At 33.8% G+C, this 19265-nt stretch overlaps 1 protein-coding gene across 7 annotated transcripts; it reads left to right on the top strand.

The window, feature by feature from the left end:
• Positions 1–696: 696 nt before the first annotated feature.
• LOC148621068 (glucose-6-phosphatase 2-like) lies at positions 697–18346 on the top strand. Of its 7 annotated transcripts, XM_088575103.1 has the most exons (9): positions 7375–7475; positions 8326–8493; positions 10562–10687; positions 11220–11377; positions 13105–13217; positions 14226–14313; positions 15172–15290; positions 16908–17150; positions 18077–18346. In XM_088575103.1, exons 3-9 carry the CDS (start codon positions 10583–10585, stop codon positions 18337–18339), a joined length of 1089 nt encoding a protein of 362 aa, XP_088431229.1. In that variant the 5' UTR covers positions 7375–7475; positions 8326–8493; positions 10562–10582; the 3' UTR covers positions 18340–18346. The 7 variants fall into 7 exon arrangements, with proteins under 7 accessions (XP_088431232.1, XP_088431230.1, XP_088431227.1 ...); XM_088575106.1 differs by lacking the exons at positions 7375–7475; positions 8326–8493 and adding an exon at positions 697–716; XM_088575104.1 differs by lacking the exons at positions 7375–7475; positions 8326–8493 and adding an exon at positions 7287–7335.
• The last annotated feature ends 919 nt before the right edge of the window (positions 18347–19265 follow it).

Genomic DNA, 19265 nt, shown 5'->3' with positions numbered 1-19265 from the left:
ATGTATCAGCGATTTTGCTATTGAGCCGTTTGTAGCTGTCGTATCCAATATTTAGGAGTTCCGATCAGTTTCAACGTAATATATCATAATATTAAAGTGCACAACATATCTATATCCGACTGTGAATTGTGACATGTACAACGACATGAAGGTGAATGAAATTTATTTTGCATCCAATTGCGCAACATGAATTATACCAGAGTCTATATGTTATTTGTGAATTATATATTGAATTTAATATTAATTGTTCAAACATGCACATAAGAGTGTTTTCTTACAGTGTTCAACACGGCAGAAACAACGTGTGAAAACAATTGTGTATTGAATAATCGCACCATCGTAATATATTCAATTATTGATTTTGATATTCCAGTTACCGTTACTCATGGACGAATGCTACCTGAATGAAACCGTTTTATACTGATGTACTCATGTATTCGAGCGAACTGAACTAGTTTCCAGACTATTTTTTAAACAGTTAATTTCTTTATTGATGATTTGAAAACATATTTAATGTTTTTGATGATTTTTAAATGTATATTTCGATTTTGATGTTTTGATATGACCAGATCTTAATAGGGAGTTTTATTTTTACAGATTGGGATTGAATAGTTAGATAGTTTGTTCATTCGCATGAAGGATTCACAGTATGCATTTGCTCTGAGTGACGGTTACGGATCATTGACTGACATTGACACCACCATCATACATCCTCGGTAGGTCACCATTCATCATTATTATTCATTGCTATTTTCATTTTTTGACATTCAAACATTTTATATATTTTTTATGATCATATTTTTGTACTTGACTTTGTTGTTGAGTATGGATGCTAATGCATCTAGAGCTGATACCGGGAAGATGTTGAAACCCGGGGATATTGAGGAAATGGTTAATTTTCGGAAAGAACATTCAGATTCTAAGATTTTGTCAGATGGGGAATACAAGGAGTTGGTTCATAGCTCTACCAAGCCTATTTTTCAGAGTACACCTAAACCCACTGTTAAGCAGGAGTTTACACCATCCAGACCCCCACCCCCTGTTCCTGCTAGAAGTTTGTCTATTCATTTTATATCAGGTTGTCATGGAGTTAGACCGAAAGTTAGTTTTGTTCGCATGATGATTCTTTGCGACATGATTCACATTATTCTGTGAATAACCCTATTTATTCTAGACCAAGGATTCCCAATATTTCAGGAGAGGAGAAAAGTGAAGTTTCTTTTGATGTTTGGCGATATGAGGTTAGATGTTTGATCAGAGAAGAAAATTATTCTGTCCCTGTTGTCTTACAGTCTATTCGTGGTTCGTTGAAAGGTAACGCTCGAAGTCTTGTTGGCACTTCCTTCTTTGGCTACCCCTAGTCAGGAAAACAAAGAGGAAACTCTGGTGTCAAGGATGATAGGTCCAGTGAATGAGAGTTTTGTCTATTTAATAATTTGAAATTAAGTGCATTGATTTATAGTGAATCCATGATTTCTACCATATCACAAGCTCATTTTAAAAAATTAAATCCTGTTCCAGATATTAAGGACCTTGATGAGTTTTCGTTGTCAGTTAAGGTGGCAGGTGGTTCATCACTGCCGTATTTGGGTTATGTCGAGGTTGATATCAGTGTTGATTTATTTACTGATAGTATGCGTGTTCCTTGATTGGTTGTTTCACAGACAGATTATAATAAAAGGGTATCAGTTGTATTGGGTACTAATATAATTAGACCATACAAGGTTTGTTCTGATAAAGTTTGTGGTCCGATTCCACCAGAGTGAAATTCAGCGTTTACATCTGTTAGCAATAGTCAAGTAGGTATGATCAAATCAGTAAATAGGAACACGGTGAAGGTGAAGACCATGTCGAGTATAACGGTTACTGGTGTTAATCGATCTAAATCGGCGAGCGAGTTAACCGCAGTTACGGAAAACTGTGAGGGCAAATTGTCGAATAGTTTAGTTGTATGTCCACGAGTTGTTGATTTAAAAGGATCTAGTTGTAAAATCCCGGTACGCATTTTTAATATGACAGCGAAGATAGTACGACATGCAGAGTTAGAAGAAAAGGTAGTTTCAGAGAAGAAAGATACTGCAGATTTGTCCGAGGACGAGATATGTAATTTAGGTATCAATATTAAAACTTGCCTTTCAAATCCGACGCGTGACGGCTTAGTTAAGTTACTTAGCAAGTAGCGAACGATATTTTCCACTGGACCTACAGATATAGGACACACCGATCTTGTAGAGCATGATATTCCGATTATGGATGATACGCCATTTAAAGAGCCTTATCGTCGTATACCTCCGTCCATGTATAACGAAGTGAAGGAACATTTGAAGGAAATGATGGAAGCAGGATGCATTCGTGAATCTAAAAGTCCATTTTCATCGAATATCGTACTCGTGCGCAAAAAGGACGGCTCGATTAGATTTTGTATTGATTTCAGGAAATTACATTCGAGATCGATTAAAAATTCGTATGGTCCTCATCGTATCGACGATACCATCGATTGTTTAGCAGGTTCCAAGTTTTATACAAAACTTGATTTAAGGTCGGGCTACTGGCAGTGCTCACTGAAGGAGTCGGATAAGTATAAGATAGCGTTTAACCTAGGTCCGTTGGGATTTTACGAGTGCAACCGTTTAGCGTTCGGTTTGACTAACGCGGGTGCCACGTTTCAGAAATTGATGGAGAAGTGCATGGGCGAGGCACATTTACGAGACTGTTTGATAGTTCTCGACGATATCGTTATTTTTTCTAAGACCATCGAAGAGCATTTCGAGAAGTTAGACTAAGCTAGATTAAGCGACTTAGCCAGAACGGTCTGAAGTTGAAAGGCAGCAAATGCGAGTCTCTGAAGGAAGAAGTGAAGTATTTAGGGTTTGTCGTATCTGCTCAGGGTATTAAGACCGACCCAGATAAGATCTCTGCTGTTAAAGATTGGCCCGCAATTAAGGACATTAAGTATCTACGTAGGTTCCTCGGTTTTACGTCTTATTACCGTAAGTTTGTGAAAGATTATGCCAAAATCGTGAAACCGTTGAACGATATGTTGATTTGATACCGAATAAAAAGGTAAAAACTAAAAAGAAAGTCAAACCTACACCTTGGTTTGGGGTGAACACCAACAGAATGCCATGGATAAGATTATACATAAATTGACGAGTCTTCCAGTCTTGGCTTATTCTGATTTTTCTTTGCTTTTTATACTGAACATTGATGCTAGTGGTGATGGCCTAGGTGCTATTCTTTATCAATGTCAGGAAGGTCAGGAAAAGGTTATAGCATACGCTAGTCGTAGTCCGAGAGGCTCTGAAAAGATCTATCTGGCACACAACAGAAAAGTTTTATCTCTCAAGTGGGCTGTGACAGACAAATTCCATGAGTATTTATATAGCAACAAGTTTCAGATAAGGACAGATAATAATCCCCGTACTTACGTTTTGGGGAAGGCCAAGTTGGACGCTACAGGGCATCGTTGGGTAGCATCTCTTGCTAATTATGACTTCCAACTGGTTTATACAACCGGTAAGTCCAACGTAGATGCTGACATACTGTCAAAAGTGAGACCAGAGGCACATGAGGTCTTCAACGTTGTGGTAAGCTATTTGTTCAGCAACTGTAGTATCAGTACCAGATAGTAGTTGAGTGTCTATCACTTTCTACAGATATCATCTTTGGGTCATTTCGATTTTGGGGAGTTCAGTAAGTTAGACTGGGTTAGAGAGCAGAGGTCTGATAAGGCTATGTCTAGGATTTTAGATTTACTTGAGTTTGGGCATAGGTTGACTAAGCGGCTGGTTGGCAAGGAGACAGACACAGTCAGAAAGTTACACAGAGAGTGGGACAAGTTTGTACTGAGGGATGGTTTACTGTACAGAAAATATAATCTATACAATGAAACCATTCTGCAGCTTGTTTTACCATCTGTGTACAAAGATACTGTTCTGAGGAGTTTCCATGATGATATTGGTCACCAGGGTCGTGATAGGACATTGTCTTTGGTTAAGTCACGGTATTTCTGGCCTGATTTTGGATGTAGATAAGAAGGTTATCACTTGCGAAAAGTGCATTTTACGCAAAACAAGACCTAGGGTTGCAGCTGAGCTGGTAAGTAGTACTACCCAACCAATAGAGCTAGTTTGTGTTGATTACCTTACGTTAGAGCAATCTAAAGGTGGTTATGAAAATATTCTTGTGATTACCGATCATTTTACGAGGTACGCACAAGCAAACCCACAAAAAAATCAATCACCACAAACTACCGCAAAATGCCTATTTGAGCATTTTGTATAGCACTATTCCTTTCCATCTAGGATTCATAGCGACCAGGGTCGGAACTTTGAATCCAAGCTCATATCAGAATTGTGTAAATTTGCCGGTGTGAAAAAAATCTAGAACTACACCCTATCACCCGCTAGGGAACGGACAGTGCGAAAGATTCAATCAGACACTCTTAAATATGCTAGGTACATTAGATGATGACAAAAAGTCTGGTTGGAATAGCTTCGTAGCACCTTTTGTACATGCATATAATGCTACAAGACATGAGAGTACAGGTTACAGTCCTCATTATCTTATGTTTGGCTGGCACCCTCGTCTAGCTATGAATGCATTTTTAGGTCATCAGCAAAATATGGCAGCGAGCAAAGACTATTCGGCTTACATATCCAACTTAGAAAAACGGCTTAGTTTTGCTTACAAAACAGCCGCAAAGTCAGCAGCCAAAGCCAGTAGACGTCACAAAAATAAGTATGATTTGAAAGTCCGTCAGTCCGTTCTACTTCCTGGTGATCGGGTGTTGGTTAAGAACGTTGGTTTCTAAGGCAGGCACAAGATACAGAATAGACGGAGTAGAGAGCCATACATTGTCGTATCCCAACCAGATCTTGAAATCCCTGTGTTTAATTTAAAGTCAGAATTTGGTCGCTCGACCAAAAACTGTTCATAGGAACATGATATTACCTATTACATCAGTTCCTGTAGACAAGTTTATGTTGAGTCAGACGTCAAGCAACAAAAACGTGTTGCGTCTAAGTCAAAACCAGATTCTGAACAAAAGTCACATGATGAACTTTTAAATATAGACCAGGGAGTTTCAGATGCTAGGAATAGCATAAGGGATAGTGATAATATTGCTTGTGACACAGAGAGTCGGTCTGATTCAGAAAACGATTTTGTACCTGCTATGGATAAAAGGGACAAGCAACAAAACCTTGATCCTTTGAATCCATTAGCGGAGATATTTATTCCAGGAACATCCAGTTATAGCAGTATATCTGGGTCAGGAGATAGATTTTATATGTTTGAAAATGAAGCTTCGTCAGGAAATGGCAATAATACTCCTTCAACTGTAAACACTTATCATGATTTAGGTGTGTCTCAGTTAGACACTATTAGTCAAAATATAGATCCGTCAAATCGTGAAAGCGTATCAGAATATGTTACTACTGATCTTACCGGAAGTGATAAATCTATACATGATTCAAGTGTAGATGATACTGAAGCCATAGAGCAGGTTCATGATGAGCCTGTATTACGTCGTTCAGAGAGACAGACTAGAAAACCTGAACGTTATCAGGATTTTATTTTTTATCGAGTCGCTTGACTAGATAGTTATTAAGTATTTTCATCCGTTTTTGCTTTTCTGCATTGTATAGGGGTGATTGCCTCATACATGGTAGTGAAGCATAAACACATGACATTTTTTTTTAATTTTAGATATGCATCATCATTCTTACATATATTCATCAAGTAGAGGAAGGAGTCACTTTGCAATATTGCAAAATCGGTCACATCTTTTTAATATTACAAAATTATTTTCTGATATTAAACAATCGAAATTTAATACAACAAATCCATTTTCTAATATTAGAAAATCAATTTCTTATATTAAAAATCGTTTTTTTTAATTAGAAATTCAATTGAATTTTTAATATTAAAAAAAGGGTTTTGTAATATTAGAAGTCAAATCTGTAATATTAGAAAATGAATTTGTAATATCCAAAAAATCTTTTTTAATATTAGAAAACATAATTTTTTGATATTACAAAACCATTTTTTTTAATATCAGAAAATATTTTTGATATTAGAAATTCATTTTGCTATATCAAAAATTCATTTTCTGATATTACAAATTCCTGATTTAGTAATGTAACGAAATATCTTACATTTAGTAATATTAGAAAATGAGTTTGTAATAATAAAAATTCACTTTGCAATATTGCAAAGTCAATCACATTTTTTAATATTACAAAATGATTTTCTAATATTAAAAAATTGTAATTGAATATAACAAATCCATTTTCTAATATCTTCTGTAGTATTAGAAATTCAATTGATTTTTTTAATATTAATAAAAGGTTTTTGTAATGTTAGAAACCAAAATTGTAATATTAAAAAATCTTTTTTTTATTTTAGAAAACACTCATTTTTGGTACACTTTAACTTGCCATAACTTCACATATATTTTACACCCCAACGCCCAAAAGGGGACACCAAAGATAAGTAATGAAAACTTTTTTTTTTATTCTAAAATATCGTTGTATTTCATATAGCTTTTATATTTGATATTTTATATTTACCAAAAATTGATGTCATGTGTAGACAATTGTTTAGGATGTTAATTATAATTATTTTGGTATAATGTAGGGGATTTTTCTGTCGGGGGGTATTTAGATTACTCAGTTGTATTGAAATGGGGAACCATTTCAAGCTAACCGCGATTCGGAAAATTATTATTAGCCGAAGAGTAATCAAGGGAACCAAGGTTATAGCGGTAATCAAAAGAATGCAATCCAGGGACAAAGACCAGACATGGAAAACAGACATACACAACAAAGAACATAAAGCATCTAAAATCATACACACAAAGTAACAAAAGCAAATGAGTAACTCGGACTCCATTAAAAACTGGGAGCATGGACCAGGTGCACCGGTAGGGTAAGCGTCCTCTGCTTTTCTAGAAACGCCCACCGAGTTGCTTATAAAAAGTCAAGTCCGGGGTAGACAAACGAGGAAAGGAAAACTTTGACCCGTCGTATAAATCAGTTTTCATGGTGCAGACGGATACACCATAACGATCCACGAGTTCACGATGACGACCATAAAACTTCTGTAGTGATGACTTCAATCTTGTAGTAACATAACCCTGTTCCAGAAGCCTATTTGTCAGAGTTCTAGCACGATACAAAAAGTCTGCGTATTGGCAAGCTCTGGCATAACGTATAAGTTGTGATATGAATACTCCATATGCAGGTGCCGAAGTCGTGAAAGGTTGTAACTGTTTATTAACTTCCGGTTTGGAGTAAGTTATCATGGGTTCATGAAATGTGACGTTTTGTTCAGGTTATATTTGAAAAAAAAGTAAACATGTGTGAGAAGGATGTGTTACTGTTACATGTGAAATAGACAAGTCACTGCAAATCATTTATTTTTTACCATTACGGGTTGGGGACTCCTCATCTCTGACCAGTCACAGGGGCTTGGTGAGTATTTTTAGTAACATATGCCCGCTAGACAATGGAAACCTCGGAGAAAAACCTCCGAGGTTCCCATTGCCTAGCGGGCATATATGTTACTAAAAATACTCACCAAGTCTCTGTGGACCAATGAACATAGAAAACAATTTGTACACCCCTCTAAAGCTGAAACTTCTTGTTCAAATACCATTTACTTATTGCAACACATATTAAGTCTACTTTTCTTGATGCCAATGATGGTCCTGCTTTCCTCCCAGTCCCTGAACATCTTGTCACACAAGTTTTTTCTTCTTTTTCATCATCATAAATGTGATTTACTGAGTTTTCGTTTTCATAACATGTTTTGACAAGATCACAAATCTAAGTTGAAAGGGGAGAATTTTTCACAAATGTGGATTCATCTCCCACTTTGACATGCACATGTAAGCATGAGGTTGTTAAAATTTTAATGAAATATTGGGAGGTTCCCTCCAAAAGTGGAAGACTTGACACCTTTGCATCAATATCATCCTCATGTTCATTTCTCTGTTTTTCTTCATCAATTTCATCAAACATTTATGTTTTACCATCATGATTTGTACTAAACTCCTTTACCAAGTACCAGCTCTTTGGCCAGACATTATACAAACAAAAATCTGACGTTCACTTTTTGTAATTTTCTTCATAAAAAAATGGTTTCCCTTTATTTCATTTTCTACATAAAAAAGTTATCACCCCCCCCCCCCCAAAACACAAATTATTTCAAATAAAGTTAGATCCTGGATATCTTTTTCAAGTGTTTGCCTGCACCTTTTTTTCTCTCAAAATTAACCATAAATTTTCCAGCCAAAATTTGCATCGTGCATTTTTTTTTCAGGGCCTGTGCTGTCCTGACTATTTTTTTCCCTGGATTGGTGTGTCCTTACTTTATTTCAAATTTTATCCTAGTCTCCCCCCACCTCCATTACACAAATGGTTTCTCCCTAATTGGACGAAGTATATATAGCTAGAGATGGCCTATCAATAGATGTGTGTCACTTCTTTTGTAAGTACGTTCATATTCATGTCTCATTTGCCGAACTTTTTAAATCAAATTTGAAAAACATTTTAAAAACCATTGAATGCTAGCCATCATGTGATTGGATAAATTGTACATACTTTCCATCTGGAAATATCTTGTTATAATAAAAAAGCTGTAAATTGGGTACAGGAAAACTTGGTACGGTACAAGTATGGGTTATTTAATTTAGAACATATCTTCATTCAGAACCATTTGACCAAGTTGGTCTACACTAATGCAGGAGTCCCAAAGAGTTGTGCAGGATATATACAAAGCAACAAAAGTAAACGAGCACTAAATGACTCCACTAAAAACTTAGAGCATGGACCAGGTGGAAGAATCAGACAGTAGGTGAATCATTGTGGAAATTACACACAAGTCTTTCCATGAAATCTAATTCAAAATATTATCAGAAATGCAGAAATGGCATTCATTTCTTTTTAATGGTGTTAGTACTTCAAATTATATGAAATACATTATAGAGAAGCAGAGGACGCTTACCCTACCGGTGCACCTGGTCCATGCTCCCAGTTTTTAGTAGAGTTGGAGTTGCTCATTTGCTTTTGTTACTTTGTATGTATTATTTTAGTTTATGTTCTTTGTTGTGTATGTCTGTTCACCATGTCTGGTCTTTGTCCCTGGATTACATTCTTTTGATTACCGCTATAACCTTGGTTCCCTTGATTACTCTTTCAAGAAGAAATTATCAAAGGGGAATAAGTCACTTGTCCATATTTCATAAACACTTGTTCAACTGAGAAAAACCCCACAGTTTGCAAAATATGGTGGGAAATTGTTCATTCACACAGTGTATCACTTAAAAACCCCATGTTGATTTTCTAAAGTTGGCAAGTACTGTGAAAGTATTTTTGTTCATGGAGTATCAATTTTCATGGTTATTGTGGATAGGCCTAACCACAAAATTTGGTTTCCAACAAAAAGGAGATTTCCATTAATGTGTAAACTAAACACTTAAAAACGACGAATTGAAGAATTCACTAACATGTGTTTCTTCCCTAATCCACAAAAATTGGTATCCACGAATTAAAGTACTTTCACAATATGGGAGCATATACATAGATCCTGTCAAAACATGAATGACACAAAATCCTTCTGTCAGAAGTAACATGTAAGCAGATAGGATGTGATTGTTTGAGCTTTTAACACAGATGCACATATATAGATGTGTTATTATAAAGTGACAGTCTCACAAATTTCCTTTGGACAAGACATCAGGGATATAACAACATAATGGCACATTATCTTGTGTGAAATGTATTTAAGTACAGATAACTTCGTTCCTCATAGGCAAAGCTTAAAGCATACATTATCTGAACTTTACCAGTAGGTTTAATAATCCCTTTGGGTTCCACAGAGCTTTATTTTCATATTTGGTTGCCCACTGAGTAAACAATAGACTCAGACCTAGAAAGAAAAATAGGCAGCCAAGTTGAAAAATAGCTACTTGTACATTTATGGAGATACATATTAGGCAAAACAAAAATGTTTGTTTCCTTTGCCAAACCAACATAGAAATATCTGATTGAAATTCTAGAAAAAAAAGTTGTTTCTAGTACCAAGTTTGTTCAGAACTTCCAGAAAAAGCTCATATCAACTTTGATCTGGGTTCACTGCTTCAACAAAATTGCTTCTTTCTGCAGCATTATAGGGGCTAGTCAAATTATATATGAATGTATAACGAGGGTCTTTTAAAGAATATAGTCATCATTGGAATAAATCAGAGTGCATAGGACTTACATTGTTTGATATAACATTTAAAAAACTATTTTAAAAAATGATAAAACATCAATACCAGCAAAAATTAACAATCATGAAATTTACCAGGCAGGGCAGACCCAGATACTTTGAAAAAAGGGGGGGTGCCTGCCAAGGTTCCTCAAAAAAAGGCAGTTGCTAGGACATTTTTTTGTCAATTTTACACATGAAAATGACAAGTTTTCCTATAAAAAAGGAGGGTGTCCCCCATTGCTAGACTTTCAGTATTTTGATTACATTGGTGCATTTCATGTTAAACTATAGCTTTCTGTTGTAGAGGTCGCCGTGATACTAGATAATGGAATACTTAAACCAGCTGCTGGACCTGGTCGAACCAGGAGCTATGGACTATGTCCATTTACAGGGTGTCATGTTAATCCACAAGATTCAACATTTATTTAGAGTATGTATTAAAAGGCAAATAATGCACATGTACATGTATGTGAAATTATAAAATGTCATTTGAATTAACTAGAAAATATTGCCACAGGTTTTATAGAGGTTTTTTTTTTATACGTTGTAAGTTAATCTCTTATAATTCATTTTGTTTCATATTGTACTTGCATTTCCTTATAAAGTGTCTCTTTGAGTTGCTGGTAGACCTGTTACTTATTACGGTATTCTTTTAACTGTAAACAGAATTTTTGTAACCTGTTCCAAAGATATCACTGAGGGTCTGATTCTGATATCTATAAATTCTTAAGTACAGCTATTGATAAATACCTTTGCATTGTTTCACAAAGCTTACGTAAAACTTATGTGCATTTAAGTCTCTTTGATTTGTTAAGGATTTTGTGAAATTAATAAAAAAATCACCTTTGTAATTTGTATGGGACCTGCCTGACATTCAGAAATATCTGTTCTTAATAAAATAGAATATTTATATAATATTGTTTATGTGCATGACTAAGTATTCTTTTTTATGTCTTTTCTAGCATTACAGTGATGTTATGCAGTTTATAACAACAGTGGGTGATCCAAGATACGCCTTTCTGATTTACTTCCCCTTGTCATATTGCATACACAGACATACAGGCATACAAGTTATATGGTTGGCCTGTATTTCTGAGTGGGCAAATGCTGTTTTGAAATGGTATGTTCTTACTTGACAAAGAAATTGTAGTTCTAATGGGGCAGATTTTTAAAAAATTTCATTTTCGCAGAAAAATTAAGTACTGGTATACACTTTTGTGTCTGATGACTTTATAGGCAACATCGTGGTCAAAATTCTCATTTTCAATGTATGTGTAGTAACAGTGTTTTTGCCAGGATTTCAAAAGCTTTAGTCACTTTTTGTGGATTTTATACAAATACATACAAATTTTGACTAAAGTGAGTCAAAATCCAGGAAAAAGCTTTAGTCACTTGAGAAAATGATAAGTCAATGATTAATATGTCAAAGCCTAGAAAAATCACTGGTAGTACAATGTATATCTATTTGTGAAATATGATAATGAAAATCAATGTGTAATATAATTTGTAACATATTATACAGGTAGTTATTTCTCTTTATATGTCAAAGTTTTTGTGAATAATAAAACATGGAATGAATTTTCAAGTACCAGTCTGTATGAAATTCAGGCACTGCCTGTGGTACATTGTGTAGAAAAACCCACCAAACAAATGTTTCTACAATCTTCAGATGCTACATTTTGAGGTAACAGAAGTTCTTTATGTATTTAGATCTGCACTTTGAGAAAATCATACATAAATCTCTCACTAAAATCGACCAAATAGAAGAAAATCAAGAGCCATAACTCTTGCACGGTGCTAACTTCATGTACAATCTATATAAATTTTATCTCAAAAGTGCTGCACCTACATAGAAATGAAAAACTATGATTGATTATTTGGTCTAACGGATTATGAACAAGAAATAACAAGTGAATTATGTGGGTTTTTGACATGAATCACCTGTCTGATTTTTATAAAGACTGCTACTTAAACAACTCACAAGAACAACCAAATACTAAATGAGAAACAAAACTTCTGAGGAGTATTTTTAATAATCATATTAAAGCCTTCGGGTAATGCAGAAAAATAAGAATATTGAAGTCCACCTAAAATTCTTGCAGGGTGATTTATGGGTGGAAGGATTTTTTTAAAGGTGTTGTTAAAAAAATTCTTCAAAGTATTAAACTTCTCCGGAGATTTCGTATGATCTTCCTTCTCCTGAAATGAAAAAAAAAAATGACAGCTCTGTTGTTTTCTTTTAAAGGGAGATTCTACCTTTCTTTCATAATTTTCACCTTAAATATATTTTGTTCAAAGGATTCATTTGAAAAATTCATGACAAATTCCATCATAAAATGTTTAAGGGTGTTCACTGCTCTGTTTAAAAATTACATAAATATCTAAGGGTTGTGAAACCTTTTACGGTCTTTCATGCTAGAACCATTTAATAAGAAAAAAATTATGGGTCAATGTGCTTGTTTTTGAGATATAAGCATTTGAAATTTTGGTGGGAAAAGGATTTCTCTGGATTTTCTGTATGTTTTGCCTTAGTAGGTTTTATCTATAAAAAAAAAACTGAAGAAATAACAGGAATTTCATAAAACTTCTCGTTGTCAAATAACATTTTCAGGTGTGTTCAATGAAATTATGAAAAGAAATGTAAGGGTCACTGGACAAAATTTTGATGCTTTGAAATGGATAAATCAGAGGAGTCCTAAAATCTGATAAAAATGACTGAACATGAGCAGCAAACATCTTTAAGCTACTTTGCATCCAAAATTAAATATACTATTTTAATAAATCACTTATTTCAAATTTTGCATTATTCTGATCAAAACAACTTCAAAACATTTTTATGTGCTTCAGGGTACTTCATGGGGAGCGTCCATACTGGTGGATTCATGAGATACAGCAACATGATCATGTGATGCATCCTGTGTCACTGGAACAGTACTCACTTACCTGTGAAACTGGACCAGGCATGTGATCTTGTCATGTGACAGGCATGTCACATGATATGAATCAGGTGACAAGCATGTCACATGCTATGGGTCAGTTGACAGGCATGCATGTATGCTTAGCTTAATCCTTGTGCTTTTAGTCATTCATGTAGCATTTACCTTTTTACTGAAATTTGGTTTGTGGTAGTAATAGCCTTTTGCACTTCTGTAAGATGTGTCATCTATTTAAGTTTTAGCACTTCTTTATACTTGTCTATTTCAAATTCTTCTATTCTAAAATGAGGAAAATTTTGCCGAAGTAAGAATATTTTGCAGGACTTCTTTTTTACCTATTATCTTGAAAGAATAATTTAAATAAATGTTCCATACAAATTCTAAATAACATATATTTAGGGTACTGAAAAAGAGTTTGTTTTAATTAAATGGTTACTACAAAACCTTTGGCAAGAAAAACTATATATGTATATATTTTTCATTTTTGCAAATGTTTCTACTTCAGGCTAAAGATTTTAGGGGATAAAATGGGGTGAGATTAAAAAAAGTTAAGGTGTGCAGCTCAAATCAAAAGTAAATTAGGCCAGTCCGTGTCCCGCTTTTTGTAGAATACAATGTATCTTGATCTGCCATTGCATGTCCAATGGAGGCTGAATCAATTTTTTATTATCTGACAATTGTTAATTTCCAAAGATTTTGACCATTGTACTCCATTTCTTCTATCGACTAACTCTGGTTCCAAGCTTTACTAAATGAGCCCAGTTTCATGACATGATTTTGAAATTTTCTGCTTTATACACTGCTGAAAATGTATTAATTTTTGCTGATTCTTTCAAATTAACATAATCACAGGTATCATTTTATCTTTTTGTAGTTTTGAAATATTATCACCATCAGTGTTTCATGGTGTGAAAAATAATGAAAAGTAGTACATCTTGAAAATTCATGTTAACAGTTTCATAGTGTAATAAATTTTGAAAAATAGTACATCATGAAAATTTACCTTAACATTATGTGTTTTATTATTACCAGGAAGCCCATCTGGACATGCTATGATAACATCAGCAGTGATGTATGTAATGATGAGATCTCTAGTCAAACATGCGGTGCCATCTAACAGGTAATTCTGTGCCATCTAACAAGTAATTCTCTGCCATCTAACAGGTAATTCTCTGCCATCTAACAGGTGATTCAGCTAATGAGAGTTTTACTGAAAATTTCCTTTGGAAATGTTCAAGAATTAAGACTTCATTTGAAATTCAGACAAATTTTGAACCTCTATTTTTAAGATCAAGAAAGATTTTCTGAATGTCAAATCCAATTTATCTTATATTATCAACTACATTTCACCATTTCATTTCGTGGCATAAATCTGGTGAAATGAAAAAAAAGTATGCTGTTTTCTAAATATGAATAGTTGATAAAATAATCTCAGTTTGTAATTTTGTATGTCACTTATTTCAGTGTTACTTATTTTAAATTCAGTTGTTACTACAAAATGCAATGCGAAGCTGCCATGTCAAGAAACTGTACTGCGACTCATTTCTTTTTAAACAGGGCTCCTGTTTAATTTTTTCCAGAGGTTCTTTTTAAAACAATACTTTGAAGGCATTTCCAACATTTTACAGTGCCTGTACAGTGCCTTAGGTACTCAGTTGAATTTACAGCATTCATCGATGTATGTTTCTCTTCAAAATTTTTAGTCAAACATGGTAACAAAGCATGATATTTTTACTTACTGATTTAATATGGCATGATTTGCCCGGTGAGCGATTCATGCTCTTGGAGAGTCTCTTGTTCATTTATTTTGTGCATTTATTATTGTAATTCTTAATTTTTTTTAAATAATCAAGGTCTGTTGCCATGGTAAAATTTGAGGTGAAATACCTAGTCAAATAATCTGCATAAATAAAACAGTTCAGTAATTTTTGAATTCTAAAAAAGTAAAATAAGTATTATATTGCATGTTCTGTTGTAGATCAATATTGAAGTTTTTTATTTGGTTTTGTTATGGTTTATTGCTGTTAGCAGTTAATGTATCCAGACTATTTATAGCAACACATTTCCCACACCAAGTTGTCGCAGGAACCGTTGCAGGTGAGTAAAGCTTTCATATTGTTAATGGCTGGCACTCGAAGGATTCAGTAACTTTCCTTTTCAGAAGTCATTAAAACCATGATTTGAAGTATTGTTTGATGATCAGATTTGACGAATGCAAACAAAGGTTAAAATCTACAGATACGATAACTCACATGTCTGTGCATGTACAGGTATATCAATTTCATGCTATTTATTATTAACTCCTGCCATATAACTCATTTAGTATATCCCATGCAGTGATGTATGGACTGTAAAATGTTTTTTTTAATGTTTCTCCATCCACCAGTCCTCTTTTATCATTGTAACCCTCGTACTATGAAGCAAAATTTCATCAATCTTGGTTTGTAGTAAGGGCACAATATGTAGTTATATATATTATCAGGAAATTTTTATACCTTAATTTTTTTTTATTAGTTATGTCCCTTTGAACTTATTTTTGAAGTACACTACTGAAACATGTTTTTACAAGGAACCCCTCCCATCATACAGACAAATGTGGTCAAATTGTTTTTATTTGTATCATCAATTTATGAAAATATAATTTCTTCGGAAAGTGAATGAAGACAATTTAGATAGACAATTAAATTTGGCAAAATCCACAAGATTTATAGTTGAAGCTTGTGGAGTCCATATTTGAGTATTGAATTTATAGTTATTTAAAAGATGAGTTCAGCAAGTTAAAATATTCATTGGATAATGTCGTGAATATTTCCATTAGCTCTTAAGAATGCAATGATTGAACAAGTGCACAGAGCTTGTTCACTGTGCAAGTTTTATTACATTAGTTCTTTGTCATGAGGGGCAACAGTTACGATAGTGGCGATTTCCAATTAAATATCCTATTACTATATAGATTCCAAATTTGTGTAAGAATCAGGCAATAGATGGAACATAATGTTTCTCAATTTGGTCTTTATGTCTCAAATACATTCAATACATCTAACCAACTGAAAACCTATTTAAATTTATGATGAATTATCTGTGATATTTTTTTACTGCTTATGTAGGGAAAAAGTACAGGAAAATTTTACCACCATTTTCCCATAGTGCATTTCAACTAAATTTGACCTATAAATATTTACGAAGGCAAACTTTACAAACGTTTTGATGGTTATTTCTGCAGGTTATCAGGTATAAATACTTGGATAATTGAATTATTTTTTTTTAAGTTGTGCCACAACTTATACACATTTTGTCTGATTCTTATACAGAGAAGTACTTAATTAAAAGTCTTTTACCTGCACTCCACTGTAAACAATGTCACATGATCTGAAAGCAGTTTTTATGACATTTTTACAGGAAAATAATTAAGAATAAATAATAAGTTATTGATTGCGACTCTTGATTTTACATACACTTACAGGGGTTGCAAATTTGCTGGGTCTGAGGTCTGAGGTCTGGGAAATTCATTTACTCATGTCTGGGACTTTCAGCTATTTTAATTATTCATTGACACCTTTTTAGGCTTTTGATTTACTCAAGTGGACCTTTGATTTGAAACTTCAAAAAGTCCAGTACCTTCCACTCTTGAAAGTAAATTTAGTCTCCTGACATGAAAAATCTGCAAGTTATACCCATCTATGTAATAATACACATTTGTTTCTCTAATTACAGGAATTATTCTTGGAGAAGTCATCAAGCATGAACATGTATCCAAATTAAGTTTAAGACACTATCTTGGTTGGTCGATAATATTACTGATCATGGTTGCAGTGACCTATTTTTCGATACTTTCTATTGGCCTTGACCCCTTTTGGTCCATTGCCAAGGCTGTGAAGTGGTGTGCCAAAGAGGACTGGGTTCATCCAGATACTTCTTTGTTCTTCAGTGTAGACAGAGATATATCAACATTATCAGGTAAGGGAAAAAGGTACATAAAATTGGTTTCTACATTTCCACCTTCCCCTTCACTAATAAAATTAGAAAAAAAGTCTGAATACAGTGTTAGAAAATTATTATATATAGGTTTGCCCAGTACAAGAGACTACAAGTCTCAAAAGGAAAATAGAGTATTTCATGAAAAACAGCCCCACTTTCTATATATTCTCGAACTTTTCTATACAAAGGCAACCATGTTATATATGGGAACATATGAGGCTACTGCAGTGGTACTAAAAAATATCAGAAATTTCTGTTGACAGTATTCCCCTTGTTGACTGTAACATTGCTCATAACAGTACCTGAACCAATCCCTTTAACTATAACTGTGTGATATACCGACTGTGATCAATTTCTCAAATAGCTGAATGGATTGATTCAGGGACTGTAACAGAAAAACACCAATTTCGAGCCTCGTGACATATATTTTCTGTCTAAATTTCAAAACTCTAGTTATTCTGTATGTTTTTGGTCAGTGTGCATATCTGTCATCTATCTCACCTTAGGTTGATTTTGAAGATTTGTCTTATCATCATGAAACATATATCATAATTATATTAAGGTAAGTAGCTTCTCTGGTCCTGCCCTACTCTTTTAAGTTGACTCATTACCCATAACAAACACACAAAAAAAAACACATTAAAAATACAAAATCAAATAGATACCTTACCACTTTTTTAGATTTTAAGTGGTTGGAAAAATATATTGTCTGTCTCACTCATTGATTTTTATGAGAAATCGCCTGAGAACCAAGAATTGAACCTTGATTGTCTTATGTGAACATTTAAAAGTTAATGTTTTTTAATGTCAGACTGAAAAGTGCCAAGCAGGGAATCATTGTTATATACTACTCATTTTGTTTTATGAGATTTAATTAATAACATTGTTATATTCTCTCTTTACAGGTTTTGGAGTTGCCCTCTTTTTAGCCAAATGCTTTCGTGTTGACAGAGAGTTAAGAAGACCCTCAGCTAAAATTCTACAGATCTTTCTCAGTATTGTAGTGACACTGTCCCTTGAGGCTTACAAAATCCCTCATCAGAATGAAGCTGTGTTTTATGCCGGAGGATTCCTAAAATTCTTCACTATGACCAATATTGTTACTGTTGTTATACCATATTGTTTACAAAAATTTTTCAATCCTGTTGAAAGAATTAAAGATTCTTGATATTGTATCTGTTTTTAAAAATGTGGTGTTGATACTGTCACTTATGAGCAGACGTGGAGTATTTTAGTGTAAGTTTTTGGAAGAATCAGGCAAAATGGGAAAAATCAGAAACATGCATATCAAAAATCCGATGATCTGATACAATGATGCTTTCTCAATTTGAAAAGACTATTATGTGATCTCTGCATCACTGGATTTTCTCAAAACTTTGTCTATAGAATGTTAGATAAATTAGGTTTTTGACAACCTTATCTGCCATTGAAATGTTCATTTTCAGAGCATTTCAATGAAATTATAACTCAATTTACCAAAATGATATGGACAATCTTGTCTTTTCTCCCTTGATTCTGATGGTGCAAATAGTCTAAATTAACTTTTCAAAATGTTGGGTTTTTTCATACCATGTTTCATCCACTGCCTGATTCTTACAGAGGCAGACACTAATATCAAAAAGGACAAGAATGTACTATAAAAATAAAAATAAGTTGTGTCTGATTATTTTTTACCAAACAGTTGCAGATTCAGGGATTTACAAAATGGTGGGGAGTAACCCTTGGCAAAACATTTTGCTGAAGAATATGCACAATATCAACTTATGTTAATAGTAGTAATTCCAGTTGATCTGAAAATCTATGATTTTTTTTTACCACTCCAACAATTTGAGATGAATAATAGTATAAAATTGTGATGGTGTGTGTTTAAAGACACTTAGTTTCTGCATTTTAGCTCAAACATTAGTGAGGGAACTGGTGTTAATACAAGGTTCTTTTATATCATGAAAAGGGATGCTTGGATTAATTTTTGTAAGAAGTAATGGTTTAGTAATTGTGGACCAAAAAAATGTTTTTTATTCATAGTATGTTGACAGTATACCAATATTGTGCAAAAAAAGGGGGAAAATGTATATTTCAAGTTGTGTTTTATTT

The sequence above is a fragment of the Perna viridis genome, chromosome 3, assembly GCF_037379345.1.
Source record: "Perna viridis isolate PV_CMFRI_1.1 ecotype Kerala chromosome 3, ASM3737934v1, whole genome shotgun sequence".
In the NCBI taxonomy this organism is placed as follows: Eukaryota; Metazoa; Mollusca; class Bivalvia; order Mytilida; family Mytilidae; genus Perna; species Perna viridis.
This window is presented reverse-complemented; position numbering and strand designations above follow the sequence as displayed.

Coding starts and splice junctions, on each gene's coding strand:
- LOC148621068 (XM_088575106.1), top strand. CDS start 10,583: ATGGAATACTTAAACCAGCTGCTGGACCTGGTCGAACCAGGAGCTATG. Junction 10,688..11,219: donor AGATTCAACATTTATTTAGA/GTATGTATTAAA, acceptor TGTCTTTTCTAG/CATTACAGTGATGTTATGCA. Junction 17,151..18,076: donor AGATATATCAACATTATCAG/GTAAGGGAAAAA, acceptor CTCTCTTTACAG/GTTTTGGAGTTGCCCTCTTT.